The sequence below is a fragment of the Salvelinus alpinus genome, chromosome 2 (assembly GCF_045679555.1).
Source record: "Salvelinus alpinus chromosome 2, SLU_Salpinus.1, whole genome shotgun sequence".
Taxonomy (NCBI): Eukaryota; Metazoa; Chordata; class Actinopteri; order Salmoniformes; family Salmonidae; genus Salvelinus; species Salvelinus alpinus.
In genome coordinates this window covers 94,968,719-94,988,982 of record NC_092087.1, presented here as the reverse complement: position 1 = coordinate 94,988,982, position 20,264 = coordinate 94,968,719, and the positions used below count along the sequence as shown (strand labels likewise).

The 20,264-nt window shown below is 41.9% G+C and overlaps 1 protein-coding gene across 4 annotated transcripts; it reads right to left on the bottom strand.

Annotated features, from left to right (window-relative positions):
• Nucleotides 1-461: 461 nt before the first annotated feature.
• On the bottom strand, nt 462-19,499 carry LOC139545544 (uncharacterized). Of its 4 annotated transcripts, XR_011669087.1 has the most exons (20): nt 19,432-19,499; nt 16,684-16,801; nt 15,932-16,174; nt 15,810-15,841; nt 15,641-15,699; nt 15,319-15,533; nt 14,935-15,188; nt 14,686-14,823; nt 14,373-14,541; nt 12,572-12,598; nt 12,388-12,414; nt 12,068-12,094; nt 10,188-10,273; nt 8,935-9,014; nt 8,521-8,593; nt 8,068-8,344; nt 7,202-7,219; nt 4,374-4,400; nt 2,847-3,984; nt 462-1,023 (listed from the first exon to the last, which is right to left on the bottom strand). XR_011669087.1 is itself a non-coding variant. In XM_071353454.1 (18 exons), exons 1-18 carry the CDS (start codon nt 16,784-16,786, stop codon nt 3,713-3,715), a joined length of 2,127 nt encoding a protein of 708 aa, XP_071209555.1. In that variant the 5' UTR covers nt 16,787-18,834; the 3' UTR covers nt 2,766-3,712. The 4 variants fall into 4 exon arrangements, 1 of the variants encoding a protein (XP_071209555.1); XR_011669085.1 differs by lacking the exon at nt 19,432-19,499 and having other exon boundaries at nt 16,684-18,834; XR_011669088.1 differs by lacking the exons at nt 12,388-12,414; nt 19,432-19,499 and having other exon boundaries at nt 16,684-18,834.
• Between the last annotated feature and the right edge of the window lie 765 nt (nt 19,500-20,264).

Here is a 20,264-nt window from a genome sequence, read left to right as displayed (position 1 = left end):
GACGTCTATACATATTTCACCAGGTAAATACTGAGCGTCTTTTCTTATTATCTGTGATGCCTATACATATTTCACCAGGTAAATACTGAGCGTCTTTTCTTATTATCTGTGACGCCTATACATATTTCACCAGGTAAATACTGAGCATCTTTTCTTATTATCTGTGATGCCTATACATATTTCACCAGGTAAATACTGAGCGTCTTTTCTTATTATCTGCGACAGGTAAATACTGAGCGTCTTTTCTTATTATCTGCGACAGGTAAATACTGAGCGTCTTTTCTTATTATCTGCGACGCCTATAGATATTTCACCAGGTAAATACTGAGCGTCTTTTCTTATTATCTGTGACGCCTATAGATATTTCACCATAATGAGATACAAGTTTTAATTTTTTTTTGATTGATTGAATTTATTTGAGAATTTGTATCATGCATTTGTATCGTGCATTTGGTCAGGGTCCATTAAAATATTTTAAGGAATCCATTTCCTTTTGCGGATCTGTTTGGACAATTTGGATAAAAATAGGTAATTCATATCATCACCCCTTCTGAGTTTCTTTGCCTGTGGGTGAAGTATATTTAGACACCCCCCAGTTAAGGGCGCTCCAGCTGTTGACGCCTCCACATACAATTTGCACTTGACACAAACATATAATATATGTTTGTAAACTTACCATTAATAAAAAGTACCATAATTATTGAGTGTCCATATAGCTGTACCATGGTATTTGCACTGCTACTGAGTAAATCTCCAATTGTTCTCCACTATTTCCCCCGCTAAAACCTCTCCCCATCCCAAGTTTGATTGTGGTCCCAGTGACTGGCAGACCACCCCTGTTCACCTGTATCTTAGGATCTTTGAGAGATTGGGACCCATCCTTTATAAAGAGCACACATTGCCACCTACTGAACATAAACAGATGAACTGCTAAAAGCATTTAACGCACTCACATTGATTGTATACAGGTATTAAACAATATATATATTTAAAAAAATATATATATATATTTCCACAATTAACCTCTAACGAGCCTCTACCCCGGGTCCGGGAGCACCCCCCATCCCCCCACACACTGATTAGCATAGCTAGCATAGCTTCACAAGTAGATAGTAGCATCTAAATATCATTAAATCACAAGTCCAAGACACCAGATGAAAGATACAGATCTTGTGAATAAAGCCACCATTTCAGATTTTTAAAATGTTTTACAGGGAAGACAAAATATGTAAATCTATTAGCTAAACACGTTAGCAAAATACACCACTATTCTAACTCCATCAGTTTCTTACTCCTTCAGGTGCTATCACCAATTCGGCTCAACTAAGATATTGATAGCCAATAACCTATAAAAAAAACCATCAGATGACAGTCTGATAACATATTCATGGTATAGGATAGTTTTTGTTAGAAAAAAGTGCATATTTCAGGTAGAAATCACAGTTTACAATTGCACCAACCATCACAAATCGACTAGAATTACTAGATAGAGCAACGTGTATGACCAATTTACTCATCATAAAACATTTCATAAGAATAGACAAAGCATAGCAATGGAAAGACCCAGTTCTTGTGATTTCAGACCATATTTCAGATTTTCTAAGCGTTTTTCAGCGAAAACACAATAAATCGATAAGTTAGCATACCACATGTGCAAACGTTACCAGAGCATCGATTCCAGCCAAAGAGCGCTATAACGTAATCACCGCCAAAATATATTAATTTTTTCACTAACCTTCTCAGAATTCTTCCGATGACACTCCTGTAACATCATTTTACAACATACATATACAGTTTGTTCGAAAAGGTGCATATTTAGCCATACAAAACCGTGGTTACACAATAAAAATACTAGGAAATCAAGCCTCAATATGTCTGACGTCATCTATCAGAGTGATCTAGTTTAATTGAAAGCTAATCATATACTTGACTAAAAAATACAGGGTTGACAGGAATCGAAAGACAAATTAGTTCTTAATGCAATCGCTGATTTACATTTTTTAAATTATCCTTACTTTTCAATACAGGTTGCGCCAAGCGAAGCTATAGCAAACAAGATGGCGACATAAACGTTTAACATTTATCGACAGAAACACGATTTATCATCATAAATTGTTCTTACTGTGAGCTGTTCTTCCATCAGAATCTTGGGCAAAGAATCCTTTCTTGGGTCGAATCTTCTTTTGGTCGATAGATGTCCTCTGTCCTTCGAAATATCCACTAACGATCGAACGGGACCACGAAACGTGTCCAAAGTTTCAGAGTGCACAACAAATAAATTCCTCAAAATCGCACTAAACGGATATAAATTGCTATAAAACGGTTCAAATTAACTACATTATGATGTTTTTAACAACTATAACGACTGAAAACATGACCGGAGAAATATTGCTGGTTAGACAACGATTTGGAATGAGGCAAGTCCGATGGCCTTCACGCTTCAGGCGCACGACGAGAAAGGGCGGTCCCTATACATTTTGTGGTTTTATAATGGCTGGGATTGTGCAATAGACTCCATTCAAAACGTGATGACGTACAGACACCCAGAGGAAGACGTAGGCAGTGTCGGTTTCTTCATAGCATTCACTGTCGCCTTAAAAACAGACTCCAGATCAGGGGTAAAAATTTCTGAAAACTGACCCCTGTCATGAAAAGTGCTGTAGATATTGTTCTGTACCACTCAGAGACAAAATTCCAACTTCTATAGAAACTAGAAGGTGTTTTCTATCCAATAATAACAATAATATGCATATTGTACGATCAAGAATTTAGCACGAGGCAGTTTAATTTGGAGACCCAAATATGCTAATGCGGAACAGCACCCCCTATAGTTGCAAGAAGTTAACTAATAACATGCGTAATAATGTAGGCAGTTTATATGAAGGATTGTTACATATAACAAGGATTGGCATTACAAAAATTACATTATTGTGATTCATCCTATATTGTCCATAACATCATTACCCCATAGCAACAGATGTGGCACACAGTCATACACACTATCCACCCTTCCCCCACAACCACAGATGTTCAACAGTTGTTCCATCCCTGAGCCCAACTCAAGAGAAGACTTGATGTGTGAATGCATATACAGTTGTAGACAAACAGTACTGTATACAGTTGTAGACAAACAGTACTGTATACAGTTGTAGACATACAGTACAGTATACAGTTGTAGACAAACAGTACAGTATACAGTTGTAGACAAACAGTACAGTATACAGTTGTAGACATACATTACTGTATACAGTTGTAGACAAACAGTCTGTATACAGTTGTAGACAACAGTACTGTATACAGTTGTAGACAAACAGTACTGTATACAGTTGTAGACATACAGTACTGTATACAGTTGTAGACAAACAGTACTGTATACAGTTGTAGACAAACAGTACTGTATACAGTTGTAGACAAACAGTACTGTATACAGTTGTAGACAAACAGTACTGTATACAGTTGTAGACAAACAGTACTGTATACAGTTGTAGACATACAGTACTGTATACAGTTGTAGACATACAGTACTGTATACAGTTGTAGACATACAGTACTGTATACAGTTGTAGACAAACAGTACTGTATACAGTTGTAGACAAACAGTACTGTATACAGTTGTAGACAAACAGTACAGTATACAGTTGTAGACAAACAGTACAGTATACAGTTGTAGACAAACAGTACTGTATACAGTTGTAGACATACTGTATACAATTCAGACATTGTTTGTGAACTTCTCCTTTAACTCATCAGCCATTTTGTTCTGGCCCATCTTCCTCAGGATCTCCAGTGTGATCTTCACAGCTCCCTCATCACAGTAGCTCTGTACCATCCTATCCACTGTGACCAGCCTATCAGCATCCTCCAGCTGGCTCCTTGAGATGGGGTCATCCACATCATGAGTCAGGTGAAACTGAAATGTCTTCAGGTCGCTTCGGCCCAGCCCTTTCAGAGTGTTCAGCAGCAGACAATGAACCTTTGTTGTCCCTAGACACAGAAAATAACAATATGAAACATAACTAAAATAAAACAGTCCTGATGGATCAGAATGATGCATTTATGTTAATGTCTGTAAACAAGTCCCTGTTGTGTATAGTGATGTCAACTTGCTGAATGTACCTTTTAATAACTGTAACTGAATTCGGAAAGAAGTGGACGGGACTTAACCACAGGAGTCGAGGTGCAACCGAACAATTAACTCATAATTGAGAAGGAAAAGGTGCAACACTCGCTGACCATTAAGTAACTAATGTTTTCTTTCTCTTAGCTTTAGGATGCTAAATAGCTAATTTATTGTGTTTGTTGCAAAAAAATCTGATATTAGGGAACTCTACCACATTTAAATATCTTGGGGGAAAACAGGAAATTATATTTACCTGCTGTATCGCCAGTTGGTGGTGTAACTGTGGATAAAAAATACCTTGATTACACATGCTTATCAAGAAAATATTTAAGATGACAGACCATGAATATCATTAAAGTGGTATATACAGTGCATTCAGAAAGTATTCAGACCCCTTACGTTACAGCCTAATTCAAAAATGTATTTAAATAAAAAGTTCATCAATCTACACACAATACCCCATAATGACAAAGCAAAAACAGGTTTAGACATTTTTGCAAATGTAAAAATAAAGAAATGAAATTTCACATTTACATAAGTATTCAGACTCTTTACTCAGTACTTTGTTGAAGCACCTTTAGCAGCGATTACAGCCTTGAGTCTTCTTGGGTATGACGTTACATGCTTGGCCACCTGTATTTGTGGAGTTCTCACATTCTTCTCTGCAGATCCTCTCAAGTTCTGTCAGGTTGGATGGGGAGCGTTGCTGAGCAGTTATTTTCAGATATGTTCAAATCGGGTTCAAGTCCGGGCTCTGACAGACACTCAAGGACATTCAGAGACTTGTCCCAAAGCCACTCCTGCATTGTCTTGGCTGTGTGCTTGGGTTCGTTGTTCTGTTGGAGGGTGAACCTTTGCACCAGTCTGAGGTCCTGAGCACTCGGGAGCAGGTTTTCATCAAGGATCTCTCTGTACTTTGCTCCGTTCATCTTTCCCTCGATCCTGATTAGTCTCCCAGCCACTGCTGCTGAAAAACATCCTCAGAGCATGATGCTGGCACCACCATGCTTCACCGTAGGGATGGTGCACACAGCCAAGACAAGCACACAGCCAAGACGTAGAGGGTCGACAGAGAGGGTCCTAACCCGAAATGGTGGATAGATGGCTGCAGTCGCGTAAAACTGAAAGTGCGAACCACCGCATTTAACCATGGAAAGGTGACTGGGAATATGGCCGAATACAAACAGTGTAGTTATTCCCTCCGCAAGGCAATCAAACAAGCAAAATGTCAGTATAGAGACAAAATGGAGTCGCAATTCAACGGATCAGACACGAGACGCATGTGGCAGGGGCTACAGACAATCCCGGACTACAAAAAGGAAACCGGCCAGGTGACGGACACCGACGTCTTGCTTCCAGACAAACTAAACACCTCCTTTTCCCACTTTTGAGGATAATACAGAGCCACCGACACGGCCCGCTACCAAGGAGTGTGGGCTCTTCTTATCCGTGGCCGACGTAAGAATTTGAAACATGTTAACCCTCGCAAGGCTGCCGGCCCAGACGGCATCCCTAGCCGCATCCTCAGAGCATGCGCAAACCAGCTGGCTGGTGTGTTTACAGACATATTCAATCTCTCCCTATCCTAGTCTGCTGTCCCCACATGCTTCAAGATGGCCTGTTCCTGTACCCAAGAAGGCAAAGGTAACTGAACTAAATGACTATCAACCCATAGCACTCACTTCTGTCATCATGAAGTGCTTTGAGAGACGAGTCAAGGATCATATCACCTCCACCTTACCTATCACCCTAGACACACTTCAATTTGCATACCGCCCCAATAGGTCCACAGACAATGCAATCGCCGTCACATTGCCCTATCCCATCTGGACAACTCCTATGTAAGAATGCTGTTCATTGACTACAGCTCAGCATTCAACACCATAGTACCCTCCAAGCTCATCATTAAGCTTGAGGCCCTGGGTCTCAACCCCGCCCTGTGTAATTGGGTCCTGGACTTCCTGATGGGCCGCCCCCAGGTGGTGAAGGTAGCAAACAACATCTCCACTTCGCTGATCCTCAACACTGAGGCCCCACAAGGGTGCGTGCTCAGCCCTCTCCTGTACTCCCGGTTCACGCATGACTGCGTGGCCAAGCACGCCTCCAACTCAATCATCAAGTTTGAAGACGACACAACAGTAGTGGGCTTGATTACCACAACGACGAGACAGCCTATAAGGAGGTGGTGAGGGCACTCGGAGTGTGGTGTCAGGAAAACAACCTCTCACTCAACGTCAACAAAACAACAGAGATTATCGTGGACTTCAGGAAACATCAGAGGGAGCACCCCCCTATCCACATCGATGGGACTGCAGTGGAGAAGGTGGAAAGTTCTAAGCTCCTCAACTACACATCATGGGACAAACTGAAATGGTCCATCCACACAGACAGTGTGGTGAAGAAGGCGCAACAGCGCCTCTTTAACCTCAGGAGACTGAAGAAATTTGGCTTGTCACCGAAACCCTCAAACTTTTATAGATGCACAATTGATAGCATCCTGTCGGACTGTATCACCGCCTGGTATGGCAACTGCACCCATGTGTATATACTGTATTTTATAACATATATTGCACCTTGCCTATGCCGCTCTGTCATTGCTCATCCATATATTTATATGTATTCTTATTCCATTCCTTTAATTAGATTTGTGTTCATTTGGTAGTTGTTGCGGAATTGATAGATTACTTGTTAGATATTGCTGCATTCGGAACTAGAAGCCCAAGCATTTCGCTACACTCGCAATAACATCATCTAACCATGTGTATGTGACCAATAAAATTTGATTTGACAATGCAGGAGTGGCTTCCGAACAAGTCTCTGAATGTCCTTGAGTGGCCCAGCTAGAGCCCAGACTTGAACACAATCAAACATCTCTGAAGAGACGTGAAAATATCTGTACAGTGACACTCCCCATCCAACCTGGCAGAGCTTGAGACGATCTACAGAGAAGAATGGGAGAAACTCCCCAAATACAGTTGTGCCACGCTCATAGAGTCATACGCAAGAAGACTCGAGGCTGTAATCGCTGCCAATTGTGCTTCAACAAATTACTGAGAGAAGATGAGGTCAGTGGTGACTCACTTCTTTTCCGTTTCTTTCCTGTAAGAGAGAGAGAGAACACTTTACTAATATTGACTTGCACCCCTCCCCCCCTTTGCCCTCAGAAAAGCCTCAATTCATAGGGCATGGACTCTACAAGGGGTCGAAAGAGTTCCACAGGGATGCTGGCTCATGTTGACTCCAATGCTTCCCTATTGTGTCAAGTTGACTAGATGTCCTTTGGGTGGTGGATCATTCTTGAAACACACAGGAAACTGTTGAACGTGAAAAACCCAGCAGCGTTGCAGTTCTTGACACAAACCAGTATGCCTGGCACTTACTACCATACCTTGTTCAAAGGCACTTAAATATTTTGTCTTGCCCATTCACCCTCTGAATGGCACACATACACAATCCATGTTTGAACTGTCTCAAGGCATAAAAATCCTTATTTGACCTGTCTCCTCCCCTTCATCGACGCTGATTGAAGTGGATTTAACAAGTGACATCAATAAGGGATCATAGCTTTCACCTGGATTTACAGTCTATGTCATGAAAAGAGCAAGTGTTCATAATGTTTTGTACACTCAGTGTATCTCAACTAACCAGAATACGACCAGGTAAAGGCTATTTAAAACAAAGAGAAGTAAACAAAGTCAGCAGGCAGAGGATTAATTAACAGATCTCTGGTCAAAAAACATACTTTGGGATAATAGTTTTGTCCAGAAATTATTTAGATGCACAATTATGACTTTTTAACAGTATATATTTTTTCTACAGTTGTCCATGGTGACATTGTATTTTCAACTTTGTCAGCAAGTTGTGAAGGAAAGATTGTGATTCACACACTCAATATATAAACAAGGAAGTGAACTTTTAAAGAACAGATTCATTTCTTGTTGTTTTACCTCTGTGATCTCTTTGTAACTTCTTAGCGAGATCATCCAGATTCATCTCCCTCAGGATCTCCACTGTGATCTCCACAGCTCCCTCATGGTCGTATCTCTGCACCATCTGATCCACTGTCTCCTGTCTGTCAGAGTTCTCCAGCTGTCTCTCTGGGATGGGATGAAAGCCAGGAAACCGGCCCCTAGTCAGGTTAGACTGAAATGTCTCCAGCTGTTCTTCAGTGAGCTCCTCCAGAGTGGTCAGCAACAGGTCTAGAACTTCCAACATGGAGGATCTCTAAAATAATAAAGAAGAAAAGATAAGGAAGGAATAGAAATACTGACGACTATAAAACAAAGACCATGAAAATGTATTCATATTCACAAACTTTCTACTGGTCTCAATACCTCACACACACACACACGTTTAGTTCACAATGACATTTGACCCTTCTGAAATGCCACTAGTCTTACCCTGATGTCCAGTGACTTAGGCCCCTTCCTCTGCCTTTCCAGACGGCGACGCTTCTCTTCAGACCGGGTCAACCTGGACACAAGAAACAGTCACACTGTTCTGTTCCGCTACACCACCACATGCTGTGGTCACTACACTGTTCTGTTCCCCTACATCACCACATGCTGTGGTCACTTCACTGTTCTGCTCCCCTACACCACCACCACATGCTGTGGTCACTTCACTGTTCTACATTCATTTCAGTCAGTTCATGAGGATGATGTAATAGAGGTATAGAAGAGATGTTAGAGGGTCAATTCACCACTTTTAAAGTTGATTATCTCTCCAGCACCAGACCAGTAGACTCAGATATTCAATCTCACCACTAACTACATAGTTTTAATATCAGACTAATATACTCAATGTCCACTCACATTCCAGAAGAGGTGCTGGTGAGTTTGGCCCTCTCTGCCTCTGCTGGCATTTGTTCCCTCTCAGAAGCAGCTACCTGCTCCTACACACAAAATGAAACAAATAAAACATGTACTAAATAAAACAGAAACTCAAAATTTCCAAGAAATATAATAGTGCCAACAGTTTTCTAATTACATCATCATGATTTATAAAACATATAAATAATGTTTTATATATTTATATAAATAATGTCCATTGGTGAAGAGTAACGACAGTTGAGGGAGGAATGTCTATAGAGGGAGAAGCAGTCAGACAGAGTAAATGTCTATAGAGGGAGAAGCAGTCAGACAGAGTAAATGTCTATAGAGGGAGAAGCAGTCAGACAGAGTAAATGTCTATAGAGGGAGCAGCAGTCAGACAGAGTAAATGTCTATAGAGGGAGCAGCAGTCAGACAGAGTAAATGTCCATAGAGGGAGAAGCAGTCAGACAGAGTAAATGTCTATAGAGGGAGCAGCAGTCAGTCAGAGTAAATGTCTATAGAGGGAGCAGCAGTCAGACAGAGTAAATGTCCATAGAGGGAGCAGCAGTCAGAGTAAATGTCCATAGAGGGAGCAGCAGTCAGAGTAAATGTCCATAGAGGGAGCAGCAGTCAGAGTAAATGTCTATAGAGGGAGCAGCAGTCTGACAGAGTAAATGTCCATAGAGGGAGAAGCAGTCAGACAGAGTAAATGTCCATAGAGGGAGAAGCAGTCAGACAGAGTAAATGTCTATAGAGGGAGCAGCCGTCAGACAGAGTAAATGTCCATAGAGGGAGCAGCAGTCAGACAGAGTAAATGTCCATAGAGGGAGAAGCAGTCAGACAGAGTAAATGTCTATAGAGGGAGCTGCAGTCAGAGTAAATGTTTATAGAGGGAGCAGCAGTCAGACAGAGTAAATGTCCATAGAGGGAGCAGCATTCAGACAGAGTAAATGTCTATAGAGGGAGCTGCAGTCAGACAGAGTAAATGTCTATAGAGGGAGCAGCAGTCAGACAGAGTAAATGTCTATAGAGGGAGCAGCAGTCAGCCAGAGTAAATGTCTATAGAGGGAGAAGCAGTCAGACAGAGTAAATGTCTATAGAGGGAGCTGCAGTCAGACAGAGTAAATGTCCATAGAGGGAGAAGCAGTCAGACAGAGTAAATGTCCATTGGGGACACAGTGGAAAAAAAACTAAAATCTAATAAAAAATAGAGATTATATATTCATATTAACAACTAACAGTGATTGAATTACCATTGAGGTGGTGGGCAGAGTAGAAGTCTGAGGGGGGTGGGTGGAAATGTCCATAGGGGGAGCAGCAGGTTCATGCAGTTTGGATGCTGGAATTATTTTGGAGTGAACGAACATGTCTACTTTTTTTAACAACAGATAAATATAATGACTGGTTGTGTTCATGCTAATTACATTAAAATGTGATAATTTTACCATTTAAATGTCATTATTAGGACCTTACAGTGCATTCAGAATAATCAGACCCCTTGACCTTTCCCACATTGTTACGTTACAGCCTTTCTAAAATGGATTGATTTGTCTCCCCCCACATCAATCTACACACAATAACCCATAATGACAAAGCAAAAAAGTTATTTTTTAAATTCTTGCAAATTTATTTTGGAAAAGTATCACATTTACATAAGTATTCAGACCCTTTACTTAGAACTTTGTTGAAGCACATTTGGCAGCGATTACAGCCCCGAGTCTTCTTGGGTGATGCTACAAGATTGGCAAACCTGCATTTGGGGAGTTTGTCTTGGCTGTGTGCTTAGGGTCGTTGTCCTGTTGGAAGGTGAAACTTCACCCCAGCATGAGGCCCTGAGCGCTCTGGAGCAGGTTTTGATTAAGGATCTGTGATCATGCTGTGGGGATGTTTTTCAGCGGCAGGGACTGGGAGATTAGTCAGGATTGATGGAAAGATGAATGGAGCAAAGTACAGAGATCCTTAATCACCACCATGCTTCCTCCAGACGTTACACTTGGCATTCAGGCCAAAGAGTTCAATCTTGGAATCTTGTTTCTCATGGTCTGAGTCCTTTAGGTGCCTTTTGGAAAACTCCAAGCAGGCTGTCATGTGCCTTTTACTGAGGAGTGGCTTCCGTCTGGCCACACTTCCATAAAGGCCTGATTGGTGGAGTGCTGCAGAGATGGTTGTCCTTCTGGAAGGCTCTCCCATCTCCACAGAGGAACTCAGGAGCTCTGTTAGAGTGTCCATCAGGTTCTTGGTCACCTCCCTGACCAAGGCCCTTTCCCCCCGATTACTCAGTTTGGCCGGGCGTCCAGCTCTAGGAAGAGTTTTGGTGTTTCCAAACTTCTTCCATTTAAGAATGATGGAGGCCACCATGTTCTTGGTGAACATCAATGCTGCAGAATTTCTTTGGTACCCTTCCCCAGATCTGTGCCTCGACAGAATCCTGTCTTGGAGCTCTACGGACAATTCCGTTGACCTCATGGCTTGGTTTTTGCTCTGACATACACTGTCAACTGTGGGACCTTATATAGACAAGTGTGTTCCTTTCCAAATTATGTCCAATCAATTAAATTTACCACAGATGGACTCCAATCAGGTAGTAGAAACATCAAGGATGATCAATGGAAGCAGGATGCACCTGAGATTAATTTCGAGTCTCATTGCAAAGGATCTGAATACTTTTTTTGTGGGGCTGTAACCTAAACAAAATGTGGAAAAAGTGAAGGGGTCTGAACTTTCCAAATACACTGTATGTAAACAACAGGTTCCCCGGTATGTGTGATGATGCCATCTTGCTGAGATTGTAATTGAATTAGAAAGGAAGTGGACGGCACTTAACCACAGGAGTCGAGGTGCAACCGAACAATTACATCATAATTGAAAAGGCAAAGGTGCAACACTCACAGGAGTCGAGGCGCAACCGAACAATTACATCATAATTGAAAAGGCAAAGGTGCAACACTCACAGGAGTCGAGGCGCAACCGAACAATTAAATCATAATTGAAAAGGCAAAGGTGCAACACTCAGCATTAAGTTCTCTTTTATCTTTAGGATTCTAAAAAGCTACATTATTGTTTACTTTAAAAAAATCTGATATTAAAGGAACACAATTAAATCTCTTGGGGGAAGACAGGAAATGATAATTACCTGCTGTAACTCCACCTGGTGGTGTAACTGTGGATAAAGAGAGACCTTGATTACAAGGGCTCCTCAAGACATTATTTCATTTGGCAGACCATCCACATCATTAAATAGCGGGTATATAGTATTTAAAGTTGATTAGCTAGGTTACACTGTAGGCAAGATCCAATGAAAGGCACTGTACACCATCATCCATTTAACAACACAGAACCATTAGGATAATTTGAGTTCTTCACATTTGATTTCCTCATTGTATCATTGTTTATGATGAGGAAACCATCGGCGATGAGACTAAGACCAGTAGAAGGTTTGATGAGAACCGTTACCTGAAGAGGGAACTTCTGTTGGGGAGACTGGATGAGAAAGAAGGTGTTGTACTATACAGTAAAATAATGATGTATCATAATTCATCTAATTGAATATCCATATAGGCATAGTAGTTTAGTAAGGGTTTTGATTCAATCACTTTCAGCCAACTACTAAGTGAAAACCTTGTTGTAAGCCATTTACCTGCTGAGTCATCCGCTGGGGGCGTAGCTGTGGAAGAAAGAGAAAACCAATCAAATCAGAATATATTTAAGTTGAACCAGACATTTTATGGTAAATAGGTCATATCAGGGTCTTGTATTGAGGCTAATCGGTAAGGCTACAGTATTCACCAGTTTAAGGGCCAGACATGAAATGGGTTTAGAATATTTATTGAGGAAATGGATGTGAGAACGTGGATTCAGTGGAGAAATGAGAATGGACCGGCTGAAGTAGAGGGATTCAGGAGGGGAATGAGAATGGACCAGATGAAGCAGAGGGCTGTAGAGGAGGGATTGACTCTGTAGGGTTTGGCTTGGAGCCTCAGGTAGACTTCACCGTCAGGCCATGGTAGTTGTTGCTGTGGTGAAGGCAATCCCCAAAAAGAGAACTCCAAGTTTGTCGAACCTTGGAAAGGAAGTGAACTGTTTGGGACTGCAGGTACTGAATGGTTGGCAGTATCGCTTGAGGTATGGACGAGATGCCTACAGAGTGAGCCAACCTTTGACCCCAGAAGACCAAGCAGAAGCGATGGTGGCAAGAAAAAGAAAAAAAACTCCCTTAATAAAGGAATAAAAACCTTGAGAGTAACCAGGATCAGCTGCCTGAGGTAGATGTTGTCCGGGATGCCGTGTCGAGATGCAGCTCCGAAGTGGAAAGAGTGTAATCAGGATAGCCATACGTTGATAGTATTTGTCTCATATGGGAATGGAACCATTGGCGAGGCGATGGATTGTCTGAGCTGCAGGAAGTAGTTGAGTGGTTGATAATTGCTGAGGGTAGCCGGAACAGGTAGACTGTTGTGGTTCTGCCAAACTGATCAGTTTACTGTGTTTGATGGTGAAGGTATCTTTGTCAAGGATGGTGATGTCTGCCATGCTGAGAAGGGATGTAGGTAGAAAATGAGGATGTAAAACTCAAGGCAGGAAGCCCACGTACAGGCGGAACAGCTCAGCCATGTTGTCATTGTGATGGAACGGGATCCCCTTTCCCAGAGTTTCTTCTGTAGCCTGAAAACGGTCCAGTCTGACAGCACTGGAGGCCTGGATTTAGATGCCTCGGAGCTGGAGCAAAGAGGAGAGGTTCTGTAGATTGGCTGGATGGTGGGGCCCGGGCCATCTCCGCATGCAGAGACGGGAGGATGGTGTGCTCTGCCAGGCATGGGAGTGGGGAGATCGGCCTGGAGGTCGGCCACGGTATTCCGGTTCTTTTTGAGGCCTGGAATGGTGGCTTGGCACTGAGACAGCGGTTAGAGGCCTTCAGGTTAGAGGTGTGTCCTTGATAATGGAGAAGGGAGAGTCTAAAACTTGGTCTGAAGGCAATTCGGAATCCGAGGCTGTGAGCTCAATCTCCATTGTAAATGAAGTTCAGGACTTTAAGAAACTTAAGTGAACTGTGAGAAGAACTACGATAAATCAAGGCTTCTCACATTCAGTGGCTTGCATGTGACACAAAACATAGAGGAGGAATAACTGTTTAGTCAATTAGGCTGGTAGTGGTGATTTAAGGCAAGTGAGGACAGGCGTGGAGGCTGATTAGCAGTTAGTAGCAGCTGGTGCTTGTTGAGTGCTAGGGAGCTGCATTCAAAGCAGCTAGTTAAGTGTTACATTCAAGTCTGGTCCTTTCTCCTGAATTGTTGCCCATCTTTAACACCATTAATCATCATTATTATCATTGTTGTTACTATAAGGTGGTTGTTGGACTATCAATTAACTTCTGCAAAAGGTAAACATTACATACCTGATTTTAACAATAAGGGGAAAACAACAACTTTAAAAGGTATTACCTGGAAGCAGGACAAGGTTTTCCCAGACATTGTCTTCTCTCACAGTAGATGTGCTTCCAGGATTTTCTTTCCTCAGAAATAGATTCACCTCCATAGTGTCATATTGTAACAACACCTGGAATGCTGGGACGTAGTTTTCAGAGGAGTGATTGTCCACAAACCTTTTAATCTGGATGAAAGAAGATCAGTGATAACTAGTGGTATCAAATAAACCAGTTGGTGCAGAAGATCAGACAAGTCTGGCTTTTTAAAGTGCAGAAACTACATTGATATGTTAAATATGTGACAGTATACTGTTACGCTCTGACTTCACCTTGGGTTGAATCACTAGACCTGTCTGGACCAGATCAGTGGATAGACTGTATTGTTGCTGAGGGATTAGTTCACATTCAGAAGGTGTTATGATGTAGATAACCTTTGAATCAGACAAGTGTTCCATCTTTTCCTTCACCTAGAGTACATGGATTATGGTTGAGGCAAATGAATTAAGAATCATTACAGTCAATCAAGGCAATTGGTTAAAATAATTTAAAAATACCAATAAATGAATGAAATGACATACCTCCCTGATCACAACATTACTGGGCAGCAACAACACATTCAGAGTGGCCTTTCTTCTAGGGACAGGTTGAGGTAGGTAAAATAGCAACACGTGTGCATTTATGGAGGTGATGGGAGCATTATCATCCTTGACTTCACCATAAGCAGAGAATCCAGTGATGTTTATTATGATGTGTTTTTCTGTTGTCTCAAGAGGAGGGATGAACTCAATGTCATCAGTCACATGGGCTACAGACAGGAAGTCACATCCACCCTCTGGAACAAAATAGATCTGTGTGTTTAGTTCAGATAGCTATGACAATATTGATTGCACAATTTTCATTTTGCAAACAAATGTTTGAACCATCAACTATTGCATTACTCTTCATGAAATAGTGATACATACCAGAAAGAATCTCACAATGTGGGAGATGTAGTTGACTGACAGACTTCTGAGGGCAGTCAATATTGAACAGGGGTCCTGCAGGCCTCTTGCCTTTCTGGGCTAGAAGACTCCTGTCCCAGGGGACTGTCCTATAGAGCACCTCTCCCTCTCCCTCCATCCTAAACACCAGGCCTGTTAAACTGCACTGGAACAGACCTGCACTGGGGCACTGGAATCTAGAACAAACAATGAAGAATTTCATTTTGTGAGATTTCCAGGATTTAAGGTAGTGTACTTCTTTTATACAAACTACCAATAAGAAAAATTATATAAATCAAGTTACCGGTATTCTCCCCTGTTGTCCTGATCGTGGATTTCAGGTGTAAATTCATCTGGAGAACTCTAAAATGTAGAAACAATAGATACTGTATTTCAACCAATAGTGTAGAATAGTTTTGAAAGAAAGCACATTTATAATTTAAGTCTTTCTCTCAGTCCAGTGAGGGTCTTACCATGTGATGGTGATCCAAGAGGAGAGGAGAATCTAAAGAGAACCAGATAAACATCAATCATCATGTTTTACTATACAACTGCATCATTGTTCCAGATTAAGATGTTACTGTATAGCTGTTACCCCTTTCTCTTCCCAACTCCTCATCCATCCTCTGGGTGTTCTCCTGGGTGTTCACAGATACCTCTGTGTTGAGACTGTTAGCCATCTCCAGTGGTGTCTCTAGGACGGGAGGACAGTCCATCTCCAGCGGGCTCTCTAGGATGGGAGGACAGTCCACCTCCAGTGGGCTCTCTAGGATGGGAGGACAGTCCACCTCCAGTGGGCTCTCTAGGATGGGAGGACAGTCCACCTCCAGTGGGCTCTCTAGGATGGGAGGACAGTTCAACAGCTCAGGAGAGAGAGGAGTAACCTGTCATATATCACATTGTCACTGACTAAATAACATCCCAGAAGGCAACATTTGGCTTAGTGATGCCATTTTCTAGTTGTAAACTGTTTGTCTAGTTATATATATGTCAATTAACATGATTACAACGAGGTGAAGGCAATGAAAAAATTGACAATATTTAATTTCTAAGACATTGTTTAACAAACACTCAGAAACTTTGTGGGGATGGGATCAAGAAAGCAGTTTGAGGATTCATTAGCAGATCTCTGGTCAAGAAAGGTACATTGGATTATATTTCTGTCCAGAAATGACTTTTTCAACAGTCTATATTTTTCTATAGTTGTCCATGGTGTTGCAACATTTGCAGACATTATATGCAAGTTGTTGTTCTCGTAGTGTGAAGGAAAGAGGATGATTAACTCACTCAATGTACAAACAAGGAAGTTAACTTTAAAAAACAATGTATTAATTGGTCTTGTTTTACCTCTATGATCTCTCTGTAACTTAGTGAGATCATGCTGATTCATCTTCCTCAGGATATTCACTGTGTTCCCCACAGCTCCCTCAGGGTCGTATCTCTTCACCATCTGATCCACTGTGTCCTGTGTGGCATACAGCAGGTCAGCCACCACGGGGAGACTCGTCGAGGCCTGGTAACAGACAGTCTACATCCCGAGGCGATGGTTCCCTCTGCTGGACATGCCAGGTCTTGACGGGCTCTCCAGCCAGGACTAATTGGGGCTGATTGTGGTTGGTGAGTAATCAAGGGGCTGATTGCACACCAGCTGGATGAGGCCCATTAAGTTGCCAGGATGGCAGCACACGGGAGAGGGGTCTGGGAAAGAGAGGTTACTCCTGCATAGTCGTGCTTAGTACAAGAGATAACGGAGGGAGCTCAGTTTTGTTCCCCACGGGATACCGCTTGACCTCGGTGCCCAGAAGACACTAACCTGGAGGAGATCTTATGAAGGAGACCTTTTCTTTTTGGTTTGTTATTTAAATAAACATCCTTTAAACCGAGCTAATAAAATTCTGTCCGTGTCTGATCTGTGTAAACGTCTTGACCAAACCCCCTGATCTGCCACAAGTGGTGGAGAATGCGAACAATCTGATAATGTGTCAGATCAGGGTTGACGTTTACGCAGCATCAGCATGGAAGAGTTGATAGCTCAATTCGTCCGGGCCCAACAAGCACAACAGGCGGTAGAAAACGTGGAGACGATGAGGGAGTGGATAACATCCATATGGCCAGTGGTAAGGGAACACATGGAGAAGGCCCAACGCGCCCAATCCCAGGTCTGCAATCGGGGAACTCAGCCCTGAGAATTCCAGTTGGGAGACAAGGTGTTGTTCTTAATCCCCAAGGCAGAAAGTAAGTTCCTGGAAACATGGGCCGTACAAGGTGATAGAGAAGCTGCGAACCGTCAATTACCGTGTACGGCAGCCGGGGAGGCAGAAACACCAACAGATTTACCATGTGAACCTAACTGAGAGGTGGCACGAGAGAACAGCCTTGGCCGTGTTATGGTCGGGACCCAGGACGCGAACGGTACCAGTGGTGTTCCCGAGCAATGAGGACCTCGACCCGGCCCAGAAGCAAGCGCTCAGGGAGCTCATCGATCAGAAAACAGGTATTCTCCAAGAAGCCAGGCCACACGACCCTCATTGAACACCACGTCCCCACCCGGCCTGGGGAAACGGTACGAAAGAAGCCATATTGGATCCCAGAGGCCTGAAGGACGTGAAGCAGGAAGTGGAGGCTAAGCTGAGGATGGGGGTTGTCGAAGAGTCCCACAGCGCATGGTGCAGCCCCATCGTGGTGCCCAAACCGGACGGTAGCCTACGTTTCTGTAATGATTTCCGGGGTGTGATATGACATCAGCTTGTTCGACGCCTACCCCATGCTGAGGGTGGACGAGCTCATCGACCGATTGGGAAAGGCCCGGTACATCAGCACCCTTGACCAAAGGATATTGGCAGGTACCATTGGCAGCCTCATCCCGGGGGAAAACGGCGTTTTCGATGACGGACGGCTTGTGTCAGTACCGGGTGCTCCCATTCTGTCTCCACGGAGCCCTGCCCACGTTCCAGCGCCTGATGGAACGAATCCTCCGACCTCACTAACAGTACGCAGTGGCCTATTTGGATGATATTGTCATCCACAGCCAAGGTTGGGAATTGTAGATGTGTTGTAGTAGAGTAGTGTGTAATAATGTGTTGTATTGTAGATATGTTTTAGTAGAGTAGTGGTGTAATAATGTGTTGTATTGTATATAATATGTTGTAGTAGAGTAGTGGTGTAATAATGTGTTGTATTGTAGATATGTTGTGGTAGAGTAGTGTGTAATAATGTGTTGTATTGTAGATATGTTGTGGTAGTGTAGTGTGTAATAATGTGTTGTATTGTAGATATGTTGTGGTAGAGTAGTGTGTAATAATGTGTTGTATTGTAGATATGTTGTAGTAGAGTAGTGGTGTAATAATGTGTTGTATTGTAGATATGTTGTGGTAGAGTAGTGTGTAATAATGTGTTGTATTGTAGATATGTTGTAGTAGAGTAGTGTGTAATAATGTGTTGTATTGTAGATATGTTGTGGTATTGTAGTGTGTAATAATGTGTTGTATTGTAGATATGTGGTGGTAGAGTAGTGTGTAATAATGTGTTGTATTGTAGATATGTAGTGGTAGAGTAGTGTGTTATAATGTGTTGTATTGTAGATATGTTGTGGTAGAGTAGTGTGTAATAATGTGTTGTATTGTAGATATGTTGTGGTAGAGTAGTGTGTAATAATGTGTTGTATTGTAGATATGTTGTAGTAGAGTAGTGTGTAATAATGTGTTGTATTGTACATAATATGTTGTGGTAGAGTAGTGTGTAATAATGTGTTGTATTGTACATAATATGTTGTGTTATCTATTGTGTTATTGTATGTAATTGTGTAATCATGATTGGACCCCAGGAAGAGTAGCTGCTGCCTTGACAGGAACTAATGGGGATCCAGAATAAATACAAATACTACCTGTTGTATCTAACAGATATTTCTGAGGAGTGTATTAGTTCTGAATAACTTTCAACATTCTAATAAAAATTATGTACATTTAAATACAACTTTTTGAAATGAGTAAAATAATATATTAATGATATAACATTCTTGACTTTCTACTATAGCTCATAACTTAACTTTAGTGAGGTGCAAATGAATGGAGAGACTAAGAAAATAAAGATTCTTACCTTGCTGGTAACAGAAGTTAATCTTGCTGTTCTCAGAGTCTATGTTTGAATGACAAACTTCAACCCTGCTTTACTGTCAATGAGAACAGAGGGACTCTATCAGCAATTTATTTGATGAATCAGGATGGCACCTCTCAAATGGCACCTCCTACATAGTTCACTAATGTTTTCCTGATTTGCTGGGGTTAATAATAGAAAGGGAATAAGGAGCCATTTATAAGAGAATAAGGTGCCATTTATAAGTGAATAGGGTGCCATTTATAAGAGAATAGGGTGCCATTTATAAGGGAATAGGGTGCCATTTATAAAGGAATAGGGTGTCATTTCTAAGTGAATAGGGTGCCATTTATAAGAGAATAGGGTGCCATTTATAAAGGAATAGGGTGTCATTTCTAAGTGAATAGGGTGCCATTTATAAGAGAATAGGGTGCCATTTATAAGGGAATAGGGTGCCATTCATAAGGGAATAGGGTGCCATTTATAAAGGAATAAGGTCCCATTTATAAGGGAATAGGGTCCCATTTATAAGGGAATAGGGTGCCATTTATAAAGGAATAGGGTCCCATTTATAAGGGAATAGGGTCCCATTTATAAAGGAATAGGGTGTCATTTATAAAGGAATAGGGTGCCATTTATAAAGGAATAGGGTGCCATTTATAAGAGAATAGGGTGCCATTTATAAAGGAATAGGGTGCCATTTATAAAGAAATAGGGTGCCATTTATAAGGGAATAGGGTGCCATTTATAAGGGAATAGGGTGCCATTGATAAGAGAATAGGGTGTCATTTCTAAGTGAATAGGGTGCCATTTATAAGAGAATAGGGTGCCATTTA

Excerpts from the sequence above, each read along its gene's own strand:
- LOC139545544 (XM_071353454.1), bottom strand. The coding sequence starts at position 16,786 with ATGGTGAAGAGATACGACCCTGAGGGAGCTGTGGGGAACACAGTGAAT. Across the intron at positions 15,842-15,931 it reads GGAGTTGGGAAGAGAAAGGG|ATTCTCCTCTCCTCTTGGAT; the intron begins GTAACAGCTATA and ends GGTTCTCTTTAG. Across the intron at positions 8,345-8,520 it reads CTAAGTCACTGGACATCAGG|AGATCCTCCATGTTGGAAGT; the intron begins GTAAGACTAGTG and ends TTATTATTTTAG.